Genomic DNA, 25,335 nt, shown 5'->3' with positions numbered 1-25,335 from the left:
TCAACAGACAAACAGGAAACACCTTTAATTAGGCAAAACTGAGACGACACGAAACACACAGTGGTGTTGCACACATGAGCAGAATGTTGGAATCAATCTGCCTATTCTTATCGCAGAGCGCTATGATGTTAGACACCCCTGTTTACATTTAGACACGTGCTCCTCAAGGCCTGAAGCTAAAAAGCAAGCTGCAGAACGAAGACGATGCTCATGTGTTTTAATGAGAGGAAACCTCAGTTTACAAGAAGAAAAGGCACATTGAATGATAGCCCTAAAATATATATATATATACATATGTATATACATATATATATATATATATACATATGTATATACATATGTATATATATATATATATATATACATATGTATATACATATGTATATACATATATATATATATATATATATATGTGTATATATATATATATATATATATATATATATACATATACATATACATATATATATATATATATATATATATATATATATATATATACATATATATATACATATATATTAAAATTAATTGTGCAAATCTCTTCTGGAAAAAGATAATGACACTTATTTGACTATTTCTTTAAAGAAAGAAATATGAAGAGTTAAAGAGTTGCCTGACGGACGATCCAGTCACTTACAAAATGCCAGACAAAAAGTTTTCCAAATGCTCAAATCTCAGGTGTCAGGAGTGTCTCATGAGTAATGATACAGCAATAACAGTAAATTGGTCTTTTTCCCCAAAAAACAATTAATTGGAGCAACATTGTGAAGTGCAACACACATAGGAAATCATTTGTGGTATTGTTGTCATGGACCGCAGAGTTTTCCCCCTTTTCAGATTTTATTTCTGCATCTGTTCAAGGGGAAAGAAAGGTAACTGCTCGAAAGCAAAGCCCTGAAATTTGCACCTCCTACTTGAAATGTGGGAAACTTGAAACGCTCCATAATGACTAACCTCTGTCTCCTACTTGCTTTAGAGTTTGTGAAAACATTTACAGTATTTGTGAAAGAGCGATCAAACTCTTGAGACACAATGTGTCTTACAATCAGGACAACAGTTAAACCGTTTCTTGAAAATGATAAAGTCGGACTCAGCAATTTTTTTTTCTTAATTACACCAGACCGCCACAACTACATTTAAATTAATTTCATGGTGAGAAAACTATAGGGAAAAGTGGAACAATATGTGAAAACTCAAAGTGCTAGTAAAAAAAAAATAATGTGTGTTTCACAAACTGTGGTCCCCAACTTCGAAGACAACTGATGATCTTCAGAAGAAGCTGGGCTTCAAACAGAAAATGATTTATAACTCTCCATACAAAACATTTGCACAAGACTATTTCGAAACCTCCTATTATCGTGACCAAGAACAAGGGCGGCACTTTTGGGTCGCCCTGGTCTTCAACTCTTTGTCTACCTGCATCTCTTTAAAAGGTGACAGGCTACTAAGATTTAAATTTAGATAATAAAAATTATATTGTGGTGCCAAAAAAAAATCACATAGACCCACAGATGAAGATACGACACAAAATGCTTGACCATCAGATGTCGCAATTTTAGACCGTAACACATACCGAAGCTGTAAACCAGTCAACGCAACAGCTTCATAAAGTTTCATTGCATCATAACAATGAATGACCAACAGTGCTTGTTTTATGTAATGATTACAATTTAGCAATCTCGATTATTTATGAGGATAACAATGTTAAATAGATCTTTTCTGTGTTTCGAAGCCTACTTCTATCTTAGCGGTGCTAACAGGGAGGCACAGCCGCAATTACAATCGACAGCAGGTTAGCTAGATGGCTGCTTACAGCTACGCGAATTACAACTTTAAATGAACAGACTGCTAGGCTTTGTTGTTTACCTTTGCCAGTTGTCAGATGTTAGTGAGCTAGGCTACAATGCTAACAGATAGCCAGCTCGACGGTGGGTTAGGGATGGCTAACTGCAATACTAGCACTTAGCTTCTTAGGTAGCAAGTTTGGCTAATAGATGCAATAATGTTAGCTTAGCTGAAAGAAGCGTAGATTTCGATCCCGTACAAGGTATTCCTTTGGCGTATTCCTTTACAGCGGCAAGGTGACTTGATTCCAAGCAGACCACGTTGAAGAAGTTATGTACAAAACGTTTATTACAATACAGAAAATAGCGAGTGTACGCCTGGAGAAATCTACTTCGATTTTGAGTTGACGTAAGACGTGCGTGAAACGTCATACGTTTGAATTGGACGTACCTTTTGTTCCACCCGCAGGCTGGGAAATGAAAATTTTATAAAAATTGAAAACACAACAGGTTTGTTTTTCTTCTTTAGGACTAAAACAGAAAAGAGGAACAAAAACGAAAATTAAAGATTTGTTGTTTTCAATATGTATGCATTGTGGCCTTTTGCAAAGAATTTCTTGAGTGGCTTAAGAAACTGTTAAATATTGTGTTATAATATCGTGTATATGATATTAAACTATGACTATATTTGTCGGCAAAATACATACAAAATGTTAACATATGACCTTTATATGAGATAGACTTTCCGATTTGAAATACGAAACAATAGCTATATCATTTAAAACGGAGGGTCCTCATTGGACTATTTTACGGTCGCAAGCTTTGATACGTGTTCGCCAAAGAACACGTTTGGAAATTGTTGGCAAATATATTTAATTTTTCCACTTTTTTATATATATATATATATTTTAAGTCACAGGAAAAAGGCTTTTAAGTCGTTTTTAAGCGCGACATAAAAAAAAGACAGTTGCAGCGACACACACTGGCACCTTTCTCGTATGTTAAAAGTGACAGGAAAACAGGAAGAAGAGGCGCTCCCTCTGTTTGCGATTTCGCTGCCATTTTCACCAAGAAGCTTGACATAGAGTAGCTGTCAAACAGCGCTTCTCCACAGAGCCGATACCACCCTGAAGACAAAAGGACGCAAATATGGTTGGTGACATCATTCAAAGTATGGCTGTTGGGGGGAGAACTGATGTTATTGTATGGTATCGTGCTGTGGACTCAAGTGATTTTTGCGAGTGTATTCTTCTTGCATAGCTGTCATGCTTCAGTCAAACAGGAAACCTGTCTCTTGCACGTTGCAGCAGGCACAAAGTCGGGCGGACATGTCAGATTTTTGGTTTCAGTGTGTGTGTGTGTGTGTGTGTGTGTGTGTGTGTGTGTGTGTGTGTGTTTCTCAACAATCTACTTTTTCCCCGGACACATTCAGGCACTTTCTCAAGACTCTCCGACTGACACGATATTTTCTTTTTTTCTTTTTTACTCACTATTATTGTTTCAATCGTTTCTTACAGTCAGGCACTCTCCGTGTGTGTGAACTGGACACAGACCTGACAGAAAAACTGAAAAAGTTCAGATTTGCGGGGAAAAGCAATGCAGCCATCATACGTAAGAATCACATTTCAAATTTCACAAACGGCATTATAATGTCAAAATTGGATGTCAGTATCAATGATAGCCATTTTTGTATTTACTCTAAAGTGAAAATAGACATGGCGAAACAGTTGGTCATCGTTGACGAGGAATTCGAGGTAAAGTGCGAATGAGCTTTTTTTTGGATTGGTTACAATTCTGTTTTGCTCGTTTAGTGTTTGACTCCCTGTCAAAATGACTTCCCCCCCCCCTCCCGACTCTGTGTTGTAGGACATCTCACTGGATGACTTGAGAGATGAACTTCCTGAACAACAACCCAGATATCCTGACAGAATGTGACATGAGTGTTTGCAATACCCTCTCACACGGTTGCATTTCATCAGTGAACTTCCTTGACAGTTGTGCACATTCATCGTCTACAGCTACAAATATGTACACGATGATGGAAGGGTGTCCTATCCCCTGTGTTTCATATTCTGCAGTCCATCGGGTAAGATGCTAAACAGCAGACCATAAAAATTCAAAACTAATACATCAAATATTATATTTTTTTCCCTCTGTTTTTCAAAACAGTATCTAATTTGAACCAGAGTATTATCCAGAAAATTCCCTCATGCTGACTTTTACATTTAAAATATTTTTATGAGTTAATGGTATCTGCATTTTCAGTCTTATTATTCTCTGCATGAAATGTTTCGAGGCATAGTTTTTTTTGTTGTCATTTTCCTGATGCTCTTTTGGGTTTACAGTACAAAAAAGCCTAAGAATAACAATGTAGAGAAAAAAAACAAAGAACTTTCAACCCATTTAATCCCATAACAAATTCACTGATGAGCCCATGACAACTGCGAGAAACTGAGCAAAGCCCATATGTGGTCGTCAGGTGCGCCAATCAACATTATGAAGATGGCAAGAAAGATTTAACTCCAAAGTTCATTTATATGCCCAATTTCCTAAATCTGGTTTGTAGAGTTTATTGTTGGATGGACGGTGCAGAGGTGCAATTTTAAAAAGTCAAAGATACAAAACGCCTGAGGAAAATGATTCATTTCCTTTCAACAGGATGCAAACCGGAGCAGCAGATGATGTACGCTGGCAGCAAGAACTGCACAGTCCAGGCGACAGAGATCTCAAAGGTACCAGTCACATATCCGACGGACGAGTGTAATCACAAAAACAAACAAAACATTGCATTTCTGATTAATAATGTAGAATGAGCTGCTAATGTTCATGTTTATTTATGTTTGTCAACATTTAAATGTGAGTTTACTTTTGCAAGGTCTTCGAGACCAGGAATGCAGAGGACCTGACCGAGGAATGGCTGAAGAAACAGCTGTCATTTTTCCGTTGACGTTGCTTTTCCTTAAATTTCAGGGCATTGTCTGAGGTTTGTAATAATGGATTGTTTGGGGTTTTGTATCTACGCTTTTTTTTTTTTTTTTTTAGCATATTAATGCAATTAAAACTCATTTGACACTTCCAACCATCCATCTTCTGTTATCTGTACTCAGGGTTGCGGCAGCCAACTGCAACTGTCTTGGGGCACAGACAACTTGCTAGTTTGTTGCAGGGCCACAAACACTCACACTCAAACCAACAGAGTCACCACAATATTTTGGTTAGCTTGCTGTTGAAATGGAAACCTACCAATCTGCAATTACTTTAAGCATAAATTTGAACTAAGGAAATTGAGCAGAGGCAGTGTTGTGTGTACAATAAAATTATACTGACTTTAAACTTCATTTCCTCAGAGGGAAAAAAACTACTACAAAGTTTTCTAAATAAAAAGAAAATCACCTGTATTTTATTATCCACGTGGAGGGTGTACTGAGGAAAGACAATAGTACATAATTGTGAATGTCTGACAAGAACAAAGTAATCAGATACAAACAGCTAGTGGTGCACTTATTAAATCTAAAAATGCCTCAAGACAAGTGTCCCTCGGAAGAAAAAAAAGCAGTAAGCATCTGTGCAGTGGATATCTGCAACCATAGAGAAAGTACAGTCCCTGTGTCTAGTGACACAGCAACAACGCAGCAGAACACAGAGGGAAACCAGGAGGCCGCCGTCTTCCCGTCCGAGGCCGCTGAGCTTATTCACTGTCGCTGGCGTCGCTCGAGTCGGAGGCCCTGTCGCTTCCACTCGCGCTCCTGGCTCTCTCCGAGTGATTGCTGCTGCGGTCGCTGTGTGCCGGAGAGGCGCTGCGGCTCCTGCTGCCTCGCTCGTCCTCGCTGCCGCTGCCCTCCTCGCCACTGCTGCGGCCCGAGTTCTTGGCCTCGTTGTCGTCGTTGTCGTCGTCGTCGTCGCTGTCGTCACCGCTGCCGAAGATCTCCTCCTCGTCCCGCATTTCCCTGGTCCTCTCCTCTCCTCCGCTCTCGCTTTCGCTGCCGCTGGCCTTCCTCCTCTTCCCTTTGTCCTCCTCCTCCTGCTCCTCCTGCTCCTCCTGCTCCTCCTCTGCCCGTTGCTCCTGCTCGTCGTCCTCACGCTCGGACTCGCTGCCAGAATTCTCGGCCTCGCTGCCGCTGCCTTTGTCTTTATCATCACCTGAGGGAGCAACAGGCCGATCAAAAATCATTCATAATAATAAATATGAAGTAGGAAACTCATTTTACAGAGATATATTAGGTTTAAAAAAAAAATAGCAAAAGCCACTGCCGTGGTTATAACGTAAACTGACCAGAATCTTGAGCATCCTTGTCCATGTCCTCCTCTTCATCCTCTGGCTCATGGTTCTCAAGCTGAGCCTTACGTGCTTCCTGAGGACCAAACAGGAAGTGTATCAGTCACTCAAACTTGCCGTGATTCAAAACTTTACACTTTAAAAACCAGATAGCTTTACAGTAACAGCGCGATAATAAATTAATGTGGCATAAGAGCGAGAAAGAAAAAAAAAGTGCACTCACCTGAGCTTCAAGCTCTTTCTCGTTCATGTCTCTGTGCTTACACACCAGCACTGCGTTTGTGGTGGACTGAGTTCCAGCCTTGGCTCTCCTCTTGCTCAGACGCACTCTGCGGGATGCAAAAGAAAGTCGCAGTTTCCATGAAATCGTGGTTGCAATGATGCTACTTTTGTCTGTCACATGTTGACGGCAAGATTTCTAGTGTTGCAAAACACCATGTGTGAAATGACGAGAGCGTGTGAGCCGAGCGGAGCGGGCAGAATTTCTATGTTATTTGCGCTTCGCTCCTCCCTCCGTCTGCTCAGCAGGCAGCAAAACACATTAAGTGTTTTTCTTTTTCCCGAGTAACTAATTAAACACGCTCGATTCTTCTGCAACCTTCCTAATGAGATTATTTTATCTGCTCCCAGTTAATGGGAGCTTCGATTCAAGCGGCTAGACTCAAACAGCTAAACTTTTAAGCAAATTGCTTTGACTTGATGACTGGCACCAAAGCGGCTTGTTCGCTCTGATTCATTTTGAAAAGCTGCACCGCGCTCAGTGAAAAACACGGCTGCTCTGATGCTGTCACATGCTCCGGATACAACTTTACTTTTAAACAACAACCCAACTCTAAATAATGACTTACCTTGTCTCAAGTTCATTGTAGTAAACGCCATCTCCATCTCTGAAGATGAAGAAGTAGTTCTCCTCATAACCCTTGCTGGCTTTGTTCTTCACGTTCCAGTTATACTCCCTGGCAATCTTGTAGTCATACCTTAAATTAAACAACCAAAATTAGTAATTATTGCCTTCTTGCAAAGAGCATTCAACACAAGGCATGACATTAACAGTAGGTGTAGTGGATTTTTCTTAATTACACTTCTTCTGGCATGTAATCCATTCCCTCATCGCAGTCTCTCTTGCGCTTGCGAAGTGTATCTTCGTTGGGCAGGAAGTAGGCCACAAACTGATTTCCTTCCTCATCCATCATACCCCTGTTATGAAGAGAAAGAAACGGTCAATTTGTGTTTTAACACATCATTTTCTATGCTTGGTTGAGGAGTAAGCGTTGCGAAGGCTACAGCATAGAAACCTGATCATGGCCTGGGACATCATTTCTACTCCAGCCGGTGCTGATAAGTCTTTAGGTGCAGGATCAGAGTCAAAGATGACCTGTGCACACGGGTTGATCCACATCTGGGAGGAAAAACAACAACAAAACAGGATTAATACCCACATTTAAACTCAAAACAAATGCAAGTGTCCCCACTGCATTCAACTATTACTTTAAGATGTGTGATGTGTGCATTAATAAATGTTTTGAAGCTAAATGAAATCTCACCTTGAAGTCAGGGAACACAGGGAGAATCTCCACCGGAGTAACTCTGGGTTTACTGTAGTGCTGTGTGATCTAAAGACAAGCCAGAGGTTAATACACAGATCGGTATTCACTGATGACATTGAGTGATGAGCGTTCCGAGTTATCAGCCCACTTACTGATTTCTGAGCATCCTCAAACGTCTTCTCAATTGCAGAGATCTGGCTGTCTCTGTCTTTGTAGATTTCTTCCTCTGTAAACTGCTGTTTGACAGAAACACCGATCCTAAACAGAAAAAGCATCTCAGTCATACTTAGAATGGCAAACAGCACAATTTATATGTAATCAATAAAATTCAAGTTGAGGAAGTAGTGCTTTGGCAAGACTTACTTGACCTCCACTTTCTCATTGGAAACCCCGTATCGGTTAAACTCTGTTGAGATATACTCCGTCTTTCTCATCCATGGGACCACCTTGGCATGCTGCTGTGACCTTTAATACAAGCAGATGTTTAAAAACAAGAGGCACATGGATACAACACAAGCTGACCAATGGGTAGTCATACCTCTTTGAGCTGGATGGAGCCTGGATGTCTTCTTCCAACAGTTTTTCATCAGCGGGATCCAACAATACTGGCAAATTGAAAAGTTGATTGGTACAAACACCTTCAGTTAGACACGGTAAATACTTCAAACTGTCCATGTCCTGGTTTTAATGCAAGATAAAACCCCAGAGCTTAGATTATGTGCAGTTCTAGTGAAGTGCAATCAAATGTTGATCCATTTAGGCCCATGTGACCTTAAACAGAACCTTTGAGCTAGTTTACAGAATATACACTCAAACTTGAAATTATCCAAAAACAAAAATTCTACCCTGAATGGATTACATTTATTAAGCAACACTATTATTATTTCATAATTTTTACTTGATTAAAATGAAAATATTAAAATGCAAACTGTAAGAGGTTCCATCTTACTGCTAGGGTCGATGCGGTAGGTGTCTGGATTGATGAGATCAATTGTAACTCCAAGGTCTGGCTCAGTCAGGAGCTCATGTTTGTGTTGCTTTTCCAGAGAGGTGGCTTTATACTGTACAAATCTGCCGCAATAAGAGAAAAAAAACAATGTCAGGCTCACCCATAGAAGTTTAGGTTTATATGCCGAAAAGACGATCATGACATTTACCTGTGCTGATCAAATGGATATGTGATGAATTTCGGGTCAAAAGGGATGTCCGGTAGACTGTTGCAGTATTTCACCCGACACACGACCCCTGACCTGTTATGGTAACACAAGACACATACTTGTTTGACATTTTCCACATTACTTTGACAGAAGTTCATGGTTAATTGGCAAAGATCTTAGAATAGCTGCACATGATACTTGTACTTACCTTTCTGGAACAGTTCGATGTGAGGACGGCCTGCTGTAAGAGAAAACAGGCGTTAAACGTAATGCTCTCACATAGGCTTTCAGAACAACACAACAGTGACTTGTGCAAAACAGTCATGCAAAGATCACTTGCTAAAAGTGACTTCGTGGGCTAGTGTACACTTTAAAAAGAAGCGAAGAAAAACAGTTCTACAGCTTATGGACGTCACAGCACCAAGTTTACCCAACTTCTTAGTTGTAGTGGTATCATGTATCACAATCTACTTCAGAAAAACAACTCATTTTAAACATTGTACACATCATTAAAGCACGGCGGTTTAATGACAATTAGAGCTACGGTCCAAGTAACACGCGAGGCCACAAAACATATTGCTTTTGTACACGGAAGCACAATGCAACCATAATATAAGAGGGTGTTGCGCGAAGGCTAACAGACAAGCTACCGCTACAGAGACAAGTAAACATTGAAAGCACTTAATCCGATATGGGCACCGTGACCTTTAGCATTGCTGTAACACATCAAGTAATGTAATGCATCAAGTGTATCGACATCTGTTTGTCAGGTTTTGCAGCAAAGCGATTTTAATGTGTTAATTCGCGACAGTGACGTTTTGTTCGCGCGTGGATATTGTCGCTAGCTCATGGAACAAGCACCGTAGGCTAAAATTTTGCTCAGCACGAGAGGCTTCTTTTAAAAATCGTGTTTGATTTAATATGAAATCAAAATGTTGCCATAAAACACGCCATGTAAAATATCTGTCTGGTTAGTAAAATTGCTGTTAAAATATTAACTGGCGTTACCTGTGGCCGTCTTCCCGTTGAGCTTGTGACTGTATTGTCGGAGCCATATTTGAAGGAAATGGCTCGCAGCAGCAGAGAGAAAACTTGTTTTGCTTTTACAAAAAAAAAAAAAAAGGTTACAATAAGTGAAAAATAAAGTTCCCCGTCTTGTGGAAGAGGGCAACGTTCCACTCCAAGATCAAGAATGTGTTATGCCTTTATTTTGGCCTGGGCTGAACCGCACGATAACCCGGTAGTGAATCGGAAGTTTGGACTCAGAATGACGTGTCCGATACTTTGAGCGCCACCTAGTGGCCTGGCATGTGAAGTATTCTGATAGCAACAAGTCCACACAAAGTAAACTTTTATCAAAACTATTCTCCCTATTTTTCTTTCACTTTTGAGCAGTGCTGTCCGACATGTTGCCAGCTAGTTCCGGTTTAGCTGCAGTTAGCTAACCGTAGGTCGAGGTACCAAAACAGAAAATAAATGTTGAAACACCAGACAAGATGGAAAACTAGGTTTCCTTATAGTAAGGTTTGCTCCTAACTATTGTAAATCAACTTTGTCGACCAGAAAATAAAAACGTTAATTTATTTTTGAACTAAACACAAAAGCTTTACATTACAGAATCAGCTCCATGTCCAGGGGTGGAGGTGTTCTATTTAGCCTTTTCAACTTTTTACTTTTTCCAGTAATCGACACAAACAAACAAAAACATTTGTGGAAAAATATTTTCACAAATGACGTAATAGAACAGTGCAACACTACAGGGAACCCAATGAGACACACAAACACCAGGGTTTATACTAAAATTACTTTATTACAGCTGATTTCTGTTCAATATCCCTCTTCCAACACAATGGTAAATATAATACAAACAAAATAGTAATTTGATCCTATTATTCTGTTTTGACCTTTTTACACACTTTAAATCCACTTTTAGTATTCTGCCATCATCTTAGTCTCTCAGGCATTCAATAACATGTTCCACCGTCTATACAGTTTAATACAGGTTATGGAGCTGTAGTGGTAACGTGCCAAACAAGAATACTGGCATCCTCAAAGAAACCCAACCTTTTTCACACTTTGTCACCATGTCTTCGTTTCTATTCTTCCTACTTTTGCAGCTTAAACAGAACCAACTTTCTCTTTTAAATAGGTTTTCCTACATTTCCTGCTGTCTGCCCAATGATAGGTTAAACAAAGGAGCTGTGACTATGCAGTGGCATCTGGGCATTGCAAATCAGCTGTGGCAAAGTGCGGCCAGAAACATGGTCATGTTTATTCTGTTGCCAGGTCACACTCTGTCTCCCACAGGCCCTCAGTCAGTAGGACAAAAACATGACATTAAAGTGAAGAGCATTTCCAAGTTGGCGTAAAGGTCACGCGACTGAAAATGATTGAAAGTAAATCACACAATCCACTGACATGAAGGTGAACAAGAGGTTGTGCACACAAACTTAAGGATTGGCATGTACATCTGGTTTGACCGGACTAACATTTAAAGTCTTGACCTCGGTGTGACTTGTGGTTCCATTTCAATCATGATCAATACATTCCCGTATTCTTTACCGCACATCCACGACTGCGAAAAGAAATGAATATAACTTGCTGTGTGTAACAGTAGCTGGCAATAGTCAGTCGATGTAAAAGGGGGGAAAAATGGTGTGAGAAACGACCCATTTTACCTTGATATAATGCATACTCTAGGTAGGATTATGTACACGTGGAAAAATTCAATCCCGCCCTATTTATGAAAACAATCCCAGCATCTTGTGTCCTCAAATGTGTTACAAATATCACAGTTTGACATTTAGAAAGAGCCAGCTTCAGAAAAAAAAAGAAGAAAAAGTGGCGATACACCAGAGTGGAACGGGGACGGGGAGGATTGTTAGGGGGGGAAAATGATCTCTGCAGCCATGATGCTGAAGGGATGCCTGGCTTACCACATAATTGGCATTCACAAGCGATGAAGGCAAATACATCTATATGGCATTCTGGCTGCGTACGCAAAAACCAAAAGTATGTTTCAATGAGCAAAGTCCACGCGCACTCGCACACACGCACGCGCCAAAAAAAAAAAAAAAAAAAAATTCCAACACTTTCCAGTGAAAGGTTTGCAAATATCAGTGTGGTCCGTAAGTTAAATAAAGTTTGCTTTTAAAATTATTTTCTTAAAATGCAGTTAAGTCTTTAAATGTTTTTTCTTCAATAAAATATACACATATGAACATTTAACTCCAGCTTTGTGATTCAGAAGGGGGAGGGGAGTCTGTACAATATCCTTGACTCTCGGCTTGTTTACTCTTTAAAAAAAAAAAAAAAAAAAAAAAAAAGCCTCGAAAAGTGTTTTACAATTGCGTGCGCCGAACTGGTTTGGTTAATAAGACTTTAAAGGGGCGCCGACTTCTCCCGTATCTCAACCACAGACCAGAAGATCAGGGCGTGAGCAGAGGGTCTGCAAGAGCGATCAAAGGAAACCTCAAGTGCTTGATGCCATGCTTAACTTGTATTTGGCTGTCTCTCCAGAGTGCACGTCGACTCAGAGTCTTTGACACGCGCACGCTGCAATACAATCATGTGGCCATGTGCTCAATTGAAATTGCCCCTTGTTCTCCTGGTCTCCTGATTAGATGGTGCAACATTCCAAAAAGGAAAAACAAAACAAAACAACCAAAGACAAAAAAAAAAAAAAAAAACACTTTTGGGATTTGTAGTGTTTCACAACTGGGCCCAAACATTTCCAAACAGTGGTGTGGTTGTCTAGGTAGCACCAAGCCTGCTGTCATGGTCATGGCAATAAATTTCAATTTATCTACACGTCGATTCAGGTCGAAAAGTGTCCTGGTGACCAGGCTGCTGCACTCTCACGTCCAATTAACTTCAATCATCAATTTGGCACAAGCACAAACAGAGCTCAAGTATAAGAGTAAATATGCGGATGCTAGAACGACACTGTATTTTCCAAACCACTTGGGTGTCAACTCCTTGAGAAGATGCTCAAAAGAATGAAGGGTGGGAGGCTCATGGGTTGTCCTCCAAACTACACATGTACCAACGAAATGCTCACCAGCCACTCTATGAAATAAACAAGTAAAAAATTTGAATAAAGTGCATTGAAAAGGCAGCAGTTTCTTCTTTTTTTTTTTTTTTTTTTTAAAAAGGCACTAATAATAAAAGACAACAGATCAATAACAGGATTGTTTTGAAGGCAGATGATTCTCCTGTTTCCGACTCGCAAAGTCCTCCTATCAATCACGTGCACCCCAGGACGTGCAAGTACCATCGCTCTCGTGCCAACGCGCGCAAACACACACACACACACACACACACACACAACACACACACACACACACACACACACACACACACACACACACACACACACACACACACACACACACACACACACACACACACACACACACACACACAGGATTCAACGTTTCACCAGGGTTTAAGGTGATTCCATACAAAAATGTATGACAAGTACTTGGGAGCAGTCAGAGCTTAACATACACTGGCACCAAACATACGCTGATGTTTGAAAGCCAAAATATTACTCTATAAACATCTGAGACTGATTTCTAGAATCAGGTCAAAAGGCACTGGAGTAGTGCTGAAGATTCAGCGTGTTTGACTGCTTTATTTGGCTTGAAAATTTGGAAAGTTTTATATTGGCGGATGACTACAAAAATTCAAAGTAAACAACTCAGAACAAGAGAGCATCTGTTGTTTTTGTTGTTGTTGTTTTTAAATGACCATTACAGCAGGCTGGAATCACGACAGCGAAGCAACTCTAAGTCAGTCAAGCCTCTTTTTTTTTCTTTTCTTTTTTTTTGAACCACCGTCTGTAAGTCCACCAGTGTGTAAGTAGCAAAGGATGTAGGCACCGGAGTAGGAACTATAGAGTTAACTGTGATTGTTTGATACCACATTTCTAAGGACATATTTAACACATGTCAACAGCTTTTCAACAGTGTTTCGTGTGCAAAATGAGAGCAATGGCTGTGGAAAGCACAAAACATATATATATATATATAGATTTTTTTTCTTAATATCTAGGAAGAGAGCTGTAAATAAAAACAAATGGTAGTATTAGGCATTGACACGCAAAAATTGCTTTTTGTAACATAAACTTAAGGATCTGACTGTGTGCCAATAAACTGCTGTGAGGAAGGGCTAAGTCTCTTCTAGCCCTTTTGACCTGAGCAACATTTAAGTCATCACTCTTCCACATCTGTACACAGGAGAAGCTGAGGCCGGGCGTCTGCGCCAGACGCAGGCCGGAGCTCGGCGGATTCTCTCGCACTCTGGGGCCGACCGAGGATCGATCTACCTATGTGTAGGAGAGGTGTGACCCGTTGGATATCTGCGAGGTGACGCTTGTGCTCCTGCTCATGCCCGGCTCGCTGCGCCCACCCGGGGGTGTCCGTCCCATGGACTGCGGGCTGTTCTGTAAACCTCCGCTCATGCGGGACACGGCCGCCGGGTGGCCCCACGGCAGCTGGGCCCCGTCGCCCTGCACGCTCTGGCCCCAGCCCGGGTGCAGGGGCGTGGCCCCCGGGCTGGAGTGGTAGTGCTGGTGGCCGCCTTGGTGGCTGGACCCGGCACCCATGCTGCCGCTGCCCCGGTACGGCCCCTGAGCGCCCCCCGGTGACGGGTGCTGCGGCTGCTGCTGCTGCTGCTGAAGGTGGTGGCTCCAACCGGCCGTGGCGCCGGGGAAGCTGTTGCTCAGGGCCTCCGGGGAGATGTTGGATAGCACCATGTTGCTGAAGCCCAGGCGCATGCTCTCCGAGCCGAAGGCTTCCACCTCGCGGGCCTGGCGCTCCAGCAGGCTCTGGATTCGCTGCAAGTGCTCGTTCTGCAGGGACATCATCTCCTCCTCGATCTACAGAGGGAAGAAATACAATGTCAGAGGAGGTGGTGCAGGGCGAGGACGACCTCTGCAACAAGTCAGTCCTGAAGTGTGGGTGTCATATTGAACAGTACAATATTAAAGGTCCTGTGTGTAAAATTTGGCTTGATTTACGATTTTCATATTGGTATAAGCTTAACATACTGCCTATGAATACATTAAGAAAAGAGTACGCTCGCAGTACAATATAGTTAATTTGGGCTCTAAAGTTAATTTGGTATGAAAAGAATAGACATAGACAAGCGTCTTGCTCCTAGTTAGCTGCCATCTTGCACTGCCATTTTTTAAGGAAGCTCTGTATTTAAGGAAGTCTGCCCGACAGTGACCTAAATATAAAAACACGCTGTCGGGCAGGCTTCCTTAAAACCTCTACACACTGGACCCTTTAGGTTTACTCAAGCCCCCAGACTCCAAGATGGCGGCCCATTCACTTCAATGAAATTGCTCACCCAGCGCATGTGCCGAAAAAGTTTTTGGCTTCTGCATTAATGGGCCCATAAGAGCATTCGCAGTATTGTCACTTCCCATCATGCCTCTGTAACTCACATGATCTACTTCGGCCAATCAGAAAGAATCTGGAGAACATCGCTTACAGACACATCAGGATGCAGCCAATCAGAACGAGCAGAGGCATAGCAGCACGTACGATGTTGTGGCATCACGCTGGGAATAAACTCCTGTCTGGTGATTTTCTGGTCTTTATGATAATTTTACTAAAAGACCATAAGTGAAAAATCTACAATAGAAAGATTTGCAATGAATCGGGTCTCAGGTCACGGTCGTCCTGTCAGCCGTTTGAAAGGCGTTTATTTTTTGTACTGCGGTCTATGGGAAAAATGCTTTTTGGGCTCATGGGATCTTTTGCTGCAGTACCTCGAGTGGCCACTGGGAAAATCGGCACTGCCATATTGCCAGTCCGGTATCCAGTTCTTATAAAACAACCATGGATTTTACTTCAGCGCAAACGAGGCAAATGACTTGCTGAGGTGGACAAACCTTCTGTTCCAGCAGGGCTCTCCTGAGCGACACCCTCTGCTCCAGGTCCTTCCTCTCGCGCTCATGCTGAGCGTCCGTCTGCATCTTGATCTTGCTCTGGTAGGCGTTCAGGAGCTCCAGCTCCTGCTGCAGTTGGATTCGTAGGGCTTGATCCTGAGCCTCTTGAGTCTCATCCAGACGTAGCTACAGGAGGCCAGAAGATCAGGGTTGAGTATCAAATACTGTATCTGAACGGACGTAATCTACTTTTTCTTTCCACTCAGTGACTCTACGGTCGTATTCTCTCTCTTTGGAATCGCCCGACTCACCGCCTGAGTGGAGAGCATCTCGTTGATGGAGTGGTCGTACTGCTCCGCCAAGATGGCCAGCTTGCGATGCTGCTCCTGCTTGAGCCGCTTGAGGACCGCCTTGTGCTCCGACTTTGGTGTGGTCTCCAGCAGGTGGTTCCTCAGGGCCTTGTACTGCCTGGTCTGGATCTTACAGGTGTCCTGGAATTGCTTCTTGATCTGCAGCTCTTTGGACTGGAGACAATCAATGAGTAGAAATCGTTACAGAGGGACAAACGCATGACACGTGGAAGAATAAATAGAATTTTTGACTTGGGCAGACATACAATTGTCACGCAGAGGCATATTTTGAGTAAAAGCAGCCTCGAGTCTCACAAGTCGATTGCTTACTTTCAGACTCTTGGGTTGCTGGCGGACCTCCATGGCGTGTTTGCGCCTGAGTTCCCGCTCCCTCCTCTTGTTGTACTCCTGCTGGTTGGTGAGCTCCGTCTGGTGCTGCAGACGGATGAGCTCGGCCCTGGTCTTCTGGATGGTGTTGAGCTGGCGGAACTCCAGCTCCTGCATGGACTCGTGGTGGCGGAGCAGCATGGCGTGCTCCAAGTCCTTCTGGGTTTGACGCTTGTTAAGCTCCTGCGAAAAGGGAGAGACAAATAAATTCAGGCATCAAAGAAAAAAAAACTAAAACAATCAGCAGTATGATCCAAGGAGGAAGAGCGGAACCGACCTCCCGCACTAAGTCCTGCTCAATATTGTGGCGAGCGATCAAGATCCTCCGCTTGAACCTGCGACACTCCAGCTCCAGGTACTGCCTCTGTCTGCGCTGCAGGTTGGCCTCCTCCTCCGCCTGGTAGTGCTGGAAGTTCTCCTTCTGCTTCGACAGCCACTCTTGCTTTTCCTTCTTGGGCGTTGACTGATTTTCATTTAACTCCTGAAGGGAAGACAGATTGCATAGGTAAATAATATTTTTTTTTAAAAAAGAGGAAGACTCCAACAGAAGTTTGGTCTCTACACTGCGGAAAGAAAATCAGCATCTTTACTTCTTTCAGTTGCTCCTTGCGAAGTTTGTACTCTCGCTTCTGAGACTCGAGGAAACTGTTGAGTTCTTTCTTCTGCTGACTCTGGATGTGTTGCTGGAACTTCTTCTCATCATTGCTAAATGTTTTTGCCTGCCGGGAGGTCGGAAATTAATTTAGCTCGTTCAGAATAAAAGAGAACCATTTAGATCAGCTGGTGCATAAAACTGATGGACACTAACATCTTTCTCCATGGATGCCTGGTGCTTCTTGATTAATTTCTCCATCTCCTGGGCAAAGTTATTCCTTTGGTGCTCCAGCTCCTTGTCCAGCCGGAGCCGGTGCTCATCCATCTCAGCCTTCAGCTTGTTTTCAAGAGCCATCAGTTGCTTCTGGTGCTGCCGCCGCATGCGCTTGTAGCCCAGAATTTGCTCCCTCAGCTCGGAATCCTGCTCGTGCTCTTTCATCTGGCGAGTGAGCTGGAAAATAAAATACAAGATGCGGAGCCACTTAATATTACGGCGGAGGGAAAGAAAAGGTTTTTGAGAGGAAATATTTTCGAGCAAATCATATATATTAAGCGAAAGTGCAGAAGAATGAATGATAGTCTGCTCTTGACTGCGTTCAAGTCACATCTTGCTCGTCTTAAATTTTACCCCGGACCAAACGTCAATTGTTTTTATTTTCCCCCTTAAGAAAAAGCAGAGGCCTGATGTGGAAAAATTCTCGAAGGGATTCAACTGAACTTTATGATCTACAGTGTAGCAACTGTGTTATTACCACTGAGGCTGTGCGTATGGTGGCAAAGTGCTCGCGGTTGCGTCTCGGCCGTGGGGTCTGTGCAGGTTGAGGCTGAGGCTCGTTTGGCCGGGTGTGAGATTCTGACTCCTGATTATAAGCTTGTTCCTCCTGGAAAAGTCATCAAAAAAACAGAAGAAAGTAGAGTTTAATGTACAGAATAAAAATAATCTTTTTCCAATTTCTGTTGTAAACCTATAAGAGGAGACGTGCTCCTACCGGTTTCAGGTGTATCACAGAGCTGTTGGACATGACTGTGTGGTCTCCTTCGATGTCGACCTCACTCTTGTCGTCACCTGCGTCTGTGAGGCTGTTCACGGAGCTGCTCTGGGAACTAGCGCTGATTGACATGCTGGGCGTGGATTGGTTGCTTCCCACACTGTTGACCGTACCCGTCCGACTCACAATGTGATCTGGCTCCTTGAAAGAAAGAGAGAGACGAACGGTTACAAGGCTGCAACAGTGACACAGTGCTGATGAAGGCAAAGATAAACGAGGTGTAGTCGGTGGAGCAGCGTGACGGACCTCCTCTTCGTCTTGCACCTCTGTCGATGGTCCGTTGTGAGCTTCCTGAAACAAGATCTTCTTCATTTTGCGATACTGCAAGTTGTCAAGCTCGCGCACTGCGTCTTTCGTCCGGTTTATCAGGTCAATAAGAACCGACTCCGGTCGCTCACGCTGGACAAAGGCATGCTGGGGAAAGCACACAAGAAAGACGTCTCGAGTCATTAGAATTTTAAAGCTCCGACTTAGGTAAAAAAAAAAAGAGTGTACATTCTACTTTCTAGGTTTTTTTTTGACTGTTACCTTCAAGAGCTCCTCAGAGTTCGGCCTATCCTGAGGAATTTTCTGAAGGCAAGAATCTACAAAGTTCCGGAAATAATCCGTCCTTTTGAGGGACAAAAAGATAAAAAGTTATTTTTTCTTGCATTTTGTACCATCAAGAATCAACGCACCAGACCTTGCTGATTTATTTGAGAACCCACCATTCACTCGACTGCAGCATAGGGCTCTCATTCTGTGCTATGTGGTATAAGGCACTCATTGCATTCATGTTGAACAGAGGAGGCTTCCTCTCAGCTACAAGTCAAGGAGTCCATGTTTTGCAAAGAATAGAGAGAATAGCAAGATTTAGTTGAATTCGGAGGAAAAACCAGACAAGCTCTCAGATAAGCGTAAGATCATGGAGGAAAAAAGACATTGAAATAATAGTTCTCAAATAAAACAAAAGCGACTGTACCTAATTCGATGCAGGTTATTCCCAAAGACCATATGTCCACCTTGCCATCATACTGACCCTCATCCATGGCTAAAATTACTTCTGGGGCCATCCTAAAACAACACAACCATTCCAAGTACAAAAAAAAAGAAAAAAAAAAGGTGTCACTGGAGTACAACCCAACATGCAATTATCTGAAGAATCTTCAGGATAAATGTATTTGTGGTGTACCAATATGGAGTCCCGACGAAGGAGTTGGCAGGACAGGCGATGGAGGCAGAGCCAAAATCTGCCAGTTTCACCTGCCCTGGCTCAGTGAGCAGGACGTTTCCTGCCTTGATGTCTCTGTCAAAAAACACATCAGAAGAGGATTACAGCACCGTACGGGTAGAGCGAGCAAACACTCGACGACCTGCTCCGATCTCGACAAACACCCACCGGTGAATCATCTTGTGGGAATGAAGGTAAGCCAGCCCTTGAAGAGCACCGTGGGTAATTGCAGCTATTTCCACCTCTTGCAGAGGCTTCTTGTGCACTGCAGGGGACCGAGTCAGACACAGAGATGTCAGTCATGCGTGAGGTGGTGATGAGGATCAACATGAAAAGGGAAAGGGGTGACGGTGTGGGCTTTAAATTTACCTTCCAACAAATCTGACGCAGAGCCGAGACAATACTCCATCACCAGCTGCAATAAAATGAAGCAGATTTTTGTGTGAATGGATTGTCTCCTCTTTTTAATAACAAGTTGCGGATGCTCTAATGTGCGATCCTACCCAGGCAGTGTGCTCCCTCAGGAAACATCCTTTGTACTCGATGCTGTTGGGGTGCTGTATTCTCTGCAGGAATTTCACCTCCTTGATGATGTCTTGCCACTTCTGCGAAAAAAAGAATTTGAGAGGTTTATTAGCAAGCAGAAAAATCAACATTTGGGAATAAATGCGGCAATATAACCAGGTAACCAAATGCCAGTCGTACCTCTGTGGACTGCTTTCCGCTGTAAGACATCTTCTTGATGGCCACCACCTCATTTGTCCGCACATCCTGTGCCTGATTGAGATGGACATTGTGCATCTGTAAGACTATAAACTCTACCTCAAAACACAACACGTGTTGGACTGATGCTTGTTTGTTTACTATGCTCCTGAGGCATAAAGCCAAAAATAATGCTGTATCTCTTTATTTTTTTACTCTAGAGACCTTTCCGGCCACCGCATAACATTAAGTGAATAAAAACAAATCTCTCACACTTCATAAAAGCAGCATATTCAGCCTTCCTGCAAAAACATGGCAGTGGTGTGGTGGTCTCAGAGGGCAGAATGACCACCTACTACAGAGCTTCTTGTGACATCATAAAGAGCTGATTACTAAAACTACATATTTTAGGTTTTGCTTTCTAACGAGGGAGCTGGTCAAGGATGTGAAGGGAGGGGGTTGTCCACTGACTTACTGGAGTCACATTACTATTAAGAGTACATTAGTTACGTTAATTTTGCATAAAATGAGACCTTTAAACTGAAAATGTATGACATGAATCAAACACAGGCTTTGAATCACACCACTTAAATTTAAGTATGGACACTGAAAGAACACTGAGAAGAAGTTTGTATAGACAAGATTCTCAGAATTATTCTGCAATATACAGAAAGACCTAAAGGTCTTTGAGGAACGCAATGTTGTTTGGTTGAGAAAGAAAAACTCAAGGATTTCTCAATATCACTCATTGAGTCCCCCAGGCTACGGCGCTTGAGTCATTATGTAACAAATGTGACAGGCTGAAGCACATTCACACTGCTCCATTTTTGGACCGTGTTTGAACCGATTAAGCGGAACATTACAAAATCTCAAGAGAGTTCTTCATAAAAACACAAAATCAAGTGGTTCCTATTAATTAAGCGTGCTTAACACCTCACTTGATTCATTATTGACACAACGATCTATGCCAGCACATCGACCATACTCAAATAGAACAAGATAAACAAGCTTGTACTTTAATCCATCTACAGAAGTTGACCACCGATTCAAATACTTACAAAATATACAGCGCCAAAGCTGCCATGTCCAATCTCACGAAGATCTGAAAAGAGCTTTTCTGGGTCCTCCTTGAAGAAGAGATCGGCAACTTCGGGGTCTTTCAGACTCCCTGCCCGACTGCTGTTGGGCATAATGGGGAGCGTGGGGGCAATGCCGCTGCCGCCAGGAACTATCTGGGTCTGCGACAGCGACTTGCAAGCCCCCACCAAAGGCTCATCTGCAGGACGAAGGTCTCATATGTGTTCAGAGCTGCAAAGACAAGAAGAAAGACTGATAAGATTCTGTATTCTCGCAATTTGGGTGAAGGCAAAAGAATTAAGTTCAGAAACCTGTTATTGTCTCCTTTAAAAAAGAAATAAAAATGCAGCAATGTTTGTGTGTCATAAACTCAACATCTAGCAAAAGAAATCAAACAAGTCCCCGCATGTTATACCAGGGACTATTACCCTCAGCAAGAAAAATGCAAAGCAGGGACAGATCTATGACATCAGCCACATATCTCAAGAATGGCTAGCACAAAATCCAGACGAGGCACAAAAAAAAAAATCTGTCTCAGGTTTCCATAGAAACAGAACCAATATTGATGAATAAGGACGGCTGTGTCCAGACAGCCTAACATCTTCCACAATTTAAGTGACTGGTGTGTAGAGAGATGCGATGAGGGCGCAGCTGAAAATGTCCAGACTGAACAAAGGGGCCGAGGTAACAACACAGCAGTTCACTGTGAGATAGTCGCCTAAACTGAGACAAAGCATTCCAGTGATGGGACTACTTGTTAAACCTGTAAGCAGTCGCTAAACACATGTTCTCAAACATACCAAACATTGTGTATAAATGTTCAGGGTCCATCTTCAAAATCATAACACACCAGTCGTGCGTTATAGAATTTCTATTGTTTTCTTCAAAACAAAAAAAACAACAACAAAAAAAACAACTACAGCTATCCAGCACAGCCCGGGTAAAACAAGACTTGACAGTGGAGCCCATCAAACTGCAACTCTGCAGTTAAGAAAACATATAGCGGCATTTGTAGGCCTGTAGATCCTCTAAAATCAATTCTACTGAAGACTATCATTAGTTGTTTTAACATCCTAGATATCTTACAGTTCTCTAATCTCTGTGTACACTGTAGACAATAAAGGGCATTCTATTCTGTTCATTCTATAACACTGGGGCCCATCTTTTTGGTTACCTAACTGCTTTGGATACAAGGTGAATACAATACTTGTCAACAGTGTCATCATGGACTGATACCTGTTTTCATTGCATTAAGGTTGATAGTTCTGGTTTCTAAATCATACTTTCTATCATCCTATTCCATTCCAGATATCCCTGAAGTTGGGTGCAGAGCAAACAAACATCATTATTTTACAACTGAACATAAAAGCTGACTGAATGTGTTGTGTTTTGCTCACAAGTAAGAGAAAGTTGTTTAAAAACCTATTTCAAAATCTCACATGTTTTTAAGATCCAATCACAATAACATGAAAAAGCAAACTTTTTGCTTCAGGTTATCATGCCATCCGAATCTCCCACCCAAGTCTAACTACAACATTCCAATGTGGGCCATAAAAAACATAAATAAAACAAAAATTGTGATGCTCATCAAGGGGGGAAAAAAAACGAGCATTCGAGAAAAACTGAGCTAGTATCCGCTGAAAGCAACTGCCGTCACTAAACATTTGTCTGGTGATGTGACAGACACCCCAAGTGATCAAACATATTTCCCTCAGACTGTATGGTGAATACTTTGGCTGTGCTGCTGCCATACAGATGTAGACTACAAGATCACTGAGGAAAATTAACTGGGTCCATGCAGCTCAGATGATCAGATGCAGAGCTGACGCTATACTGGAGTCACAAGACTTCTTTACTGGCCTGGCAGAAACGGCCCCCAGTTTCAAGCAGACATCTTTTGTCTCACAAGAACACTAAACAGCTCACCACCACCGCCACTGATGCAGCCACAGCTCTGAAATAAAGCCTCATTACCATGTCGGACTGTGCCTCTTTATTGCTATTGTCCTTTACTACATTGTTGGTCATGAATGAGCCTCGTTGTCTTATCTCGTGATGGGCAAAATTTCTACTGTGGACACGTGAGCACAACAGGGAGTGATGAGCAGTGATACCCTTCAGAAAAACACCTTTGCTTTTCATAGAGCACACACGCGCGCACGCACGCGGGCGCACACAGACACACACACACAAGAATGCAGCAGGACAGGACAACAAAGCTGGAGGGCTGAAATTCCCGATGTATGTCCTCACTGCGGCGCGTTTCTCAGCATTTCCTGTTAGCACAGCTATAGGGAGGTGGGAGAAGGCCCTGGTGAGCACTTTTTGAGGAGTGATTATCTGTCTGACTCGGCTTAACAAAAATGGTATGCTTCAGACACACTAGAATTGCAGACTCAGTTTAGCTGACCTTTTGAATAAGTGTTCAAAAGTCAAAAGTCAAATTTTAGGTGGGAGTCACAACTAATTTCTCAGATGTTCCCTTAAATTAGTTAATTAGTTGAACAGTCAGCCTTTCTCTTTTAAAAGCCAATCTCAAGCACATCAGACAGCTATTATCAGTGACAGCCACATGTTTTTCCTCGCTTTATCTTTACAACACATGTATGAGGGGAAAAAAAACTAAAAAAAAATTGAGAAAGCTTTGGCCCTTGGGGACAAAACACAACATTAACGAAATGCCACTTGTATCTGGCTAGAATTTTGATAGTCGGAATAAAGTAGCACTTTGAAATTCACTCACTGTCACTGCCTTGAGTGAAATCAACAAGGTTTTCACTGCCATTGGCATCCGAACCACGAGTCCTGCGTTACAACGCAAGTTATCCGTAGCTACCTCGGTAGTACCTACATGAGTTTTACCACAAGGCGGTTGGGGCAAGTGGTTTTATACAAGTTGCCACTTTCCTAAATACCGCTTTGGTTGTCACACGAGTACAGCGAAACTGGCAAAGTCTGACATGTAGCACTGGCTGTAACGTTAGCTGCACACACCAAACTTTAGCGTTAGCGGGAGGCAAGTTACGTGTCATATGATTAAGAAAAACACCCCGGCAATATTCGAGAGGTGTTCGCCGAGCAACCGAACACCCACACGAATGACATAGATTTTCGCGCAAATGTTTCACAGAAACCATCCTAGTGCGAAGCCAACCTATGTAGTGTTTGCTAAGTTAGCTTAGCTTAGAGAGCAGAAACTCACCCTCTCTTGACAGGCCAGCTTTTCAGCACTGTAACAGAGTGTCGTGCGTTTCAAAACACTTTGAGCTCGTAGAAATATTCTCCGCGTTTCATGCCCGCCGCACTGACTCTGTGTGCCGACTTCTCGTGGTTCCGAACGCTGTCAGTCGATTAAAACCTAAACATTTACGAAATGATTATAGGAGAAATCCCCACCCTCGAAGTAACTGGGGTGCCAGAAGAGTCGATTCCCCACTCCCAGGCTGATCCAAAGATGGCTGCCGAGTGCTCAACCGCCGCCTCCCTTCGTGAAAATACGTTGTGGAGAATTTGAGGGAAGTTTGAACACGTCCCCAAATCGGCCAGAAACGAGCTTCTCGACGGCGTCGCAGTAGTTGAAATTCTGACTAGGAGCAGGGCATGGGCATGCTTTAAAAACTCAGTCGTGCAGTTTAGCAGTGGCTGTGCCTGCCTGTTGGTCTTCTTTCGACATAGACGAGAGGAGCAGTTCCGCCCTGCATGGTGCAGTTTCACTAAACTCTCTGTGACCCAAAAAACATCAAGAGGCGGAGATTAAACAAGTATTAGCGCTTTGCAGCAATTAAATCTACAAAATGTATTTATTCAGTTACGTGGTAAAATAAATAAAACACTATCGTTATGTGGACAAGGAAGAAGTAAAAAGTCGGGAATTTAATTGATTTTGTTTGGGAGGGACATTTCTTGTTATAATTCCTGCGAATTCGATTGGTCGACATAAATTTATGTAATTAATTACATAATTCAAAAATGAGTTTAAATACCAACACGAGTTACTTTTAGAAGTTGGAACAACAGCATTCGCTGGCTCCTTCTCCATGATAATCTCGATCACACATAGCTGTGAAGTCTGCTTAAATTCCTGACAGATTTCTTTTGGGGGAGGGCTAACAAATTTGTCACTAGGTGGCGCTTTAACACCTCGTAGGGCAACTTTGCCTGATAAAACGACGCAACCTCAACTCTTGTGTGGATAAAATGTATGATTTGTCTGGCTTATGTCCTAGCGTTTCCAATACAAACCAGGTCCTGGTTTTCTAGACTAATGTTTGAACAAAGCGTCAAACATGGGGAAGCTG

At 42.5% G+C, this 25,335-nt stretch overlaps 3 protein-coding genes across 5 annotated transcripts; 1 reads left to right on the top strand and 2 right to left on the bottom strand.

Moving 5' to 3' along the window:
- Positions 1–2,777: 2,777 nt before the first annotated feature.
- Positions 2,778–4,866, top strand: gmfg (glia maturation factor, gamma). The gene is made up of 7 exons (XM_076036386.1): positions 2,778–2,939; positions 3,305–3,398; positions 3,492–3,541; positions 3,654–3,705; positions 3,793–3,873; positions 4,446–4,519; positions 4,663–4,866. Exons 1-7 carry the CDS (start codon positions 2,937–2,939, stop codon positions 4,732–4,734), a joined length of 426 nt encoding a protein of 141 aa, XP_075892501.1. The 5' UTR covers positions 2,778–2,936; the 3' UTR covers positions 4,735–4,866.
- Positions 4,867–5,114: 248 nt separating this feature from the next.
- On the bottom strand, positions 5,115–10,025 carry paf1 (PAF1 homolog, Paf1/RNA polymerase II complex component). The gene is made up of 14 exons (XM_076036377.1): positions 9,776–10,025; positions 8,976–9,008; positions 8,768–8,860; positions 8,560–8,681; positions 8,149–8,215; positions 7,974–8,075; positions 7,763–7,868; positions 7,608–7,676; positions 7,359–7,462; positions 7,144–7,260; positions 6,912–7,040; positions 6,287–6,392; positions 6,061–6,139; positions 5,115–5,927 (listed from the first exon to the last, which is right to left on the bottom strand). The coding sequence occupies exons 1-14, from the start codon at positions 9,820–9,822 to the stop codon at positions 5,476–5,478; spliced, it is 1,626 nt and encodes a 541-aa protein (XP_075892492.1). The 5' UTR covers positions 9,823–10,025; the 3' UTR covers positions 5,115–5,475.
- Positions 10,026–10,557: 532 nt separating this feature from the next.
- On the bottom strand, positions 10,558–25,196 carry taok1a (TAO kinase 1a). 3 transcript variants are annotated; one of them, XM_076036364.1, is made up of 20 exons: positions 24,240–25,196; positions 21,019–21,268; positions 19,964–20,035; positions 19,762–19,863; positions 19,628–19,673; positions 19,427–19,523; positions 19,220–19,333; positions 19,010–19,101; positions 18,756–18,849; positions 18,577–18,658; positions 18,295–18,462; positions 17,989–18,189; positions 17,752–17,880; positions 17,214–17,450; positions 16,996–17,124; positions 16,683–16,886; positions 16,349–16,588; positions 15,980–16,192; positions 15,672–15,854; positions 10,558–14,648 (listed from the first exon to the last, which is right to left on the bottom strand). In XM_076036364.1, exons 2-20 carry the CDS (start codon positions 21,148–21,150, stop codon positions 14,097–14,099), a joined length of 3,087 nt encoding a protein of 1,028 aa, XP_075892479.1. In that variant the 5' UTR covers positions 21,151–21,268; positions 24,240–25,196; the 3' UTR covers positions 10,558–14,096. The 3 variants fall into 3 exon arrangements, with proteins under 3 accessions (XP_075892479.1, XP_075892480.1, XP_075892481.1); XM_076036365.1 differs by having other exon boundaries at positions 24,434–25,196; XM_076036366.1 differs by lacking the exon at positions 24,240–25,196 and adding an exon at positions 21,838–21,962.
- Between the last annotated feature and the right edge of the window lie 139 nt (positions 25,197–25,335).

This window comes from Nelusetta ayraudi, unplaced genomic scaffold, assembly GCF_046127955.1.
Source record: "Nelusetta ayraudi isolate G7.1 ecotype Tasmania unplaced genomic scaffold, CSIRO-AGI_Nayr_v1 ptg000048l, whole genome shotgun sequence".
Classification (NCBI taxonomy): domain Eukaryota; kingdom Metazoa; phylum Chordata; class Actinopteri; order Tetraodontiformes; family Monacanthidae; genus Nelusetta; species Nelusetta ayraudi.
Note: the sequence above shows the minus strand (reverse complement) of the source record. Positions and strands in the feature narration are given on the sequence as shown.

Coding starts and splice junctions, on each gene's coding strand:
- taok1a (XM_076036364.1), bottom strand. CDS start 21,150: ATGCCCAACAGCAGTCGGGCAGGGAGTCTGAAAGACCCCGAAGTTGCC. Junction 19,864..19,963: donor GCGGAAAGCAGTCCACAGAG/GTACGACTGGCA, acceptor TTTTTTTCGCAG/AAGTGGCAAGACATCATCAA. Junction 18,850..19,009: donor AATAACCTGCATCGAATTAG/GTACAGTCGCTT, acceptor CTTGACTTGTAG/CTGAGAGGAAGCCTCCTCTG.
- paf1 (XM_076036377.1), bottom strand. CDS start 9,822: ATGGCTCCGACAATACAGTCACAAGCTCAACGGGAAGACGGCCACAG. Junction 7,677..7,762: donor TTGAGGATGCTCAGAAATCA/GTAAGTGGGCTG, acceptor GCTTGTCTTTAG/ATCACACAGCACTACAGTAA. Junction 6,140..6,286: donor AGAAAGAGCTTGAAGCTCAG/GTGAGTGCACTT, acceptor TTTGGTCCTCAG/GAAGCACGTAAGGCTCAGCT.
- gmfg (XM_076036386.1), top strand. Junction 3,399..3,491: donor AAGCAATGCAGCCATCATAC/GTAAGAATCACA, acceptor TTTACTCTAAAG/TGAAAATAGACATGGCGAAA. Junction 4,520..4,662: donor AGGCGACAGAGATCTCAAAG/GTACCAGTCACA, acceptor TACTTTTGCAAG/GTCTTCGAGACCAGGAATGC.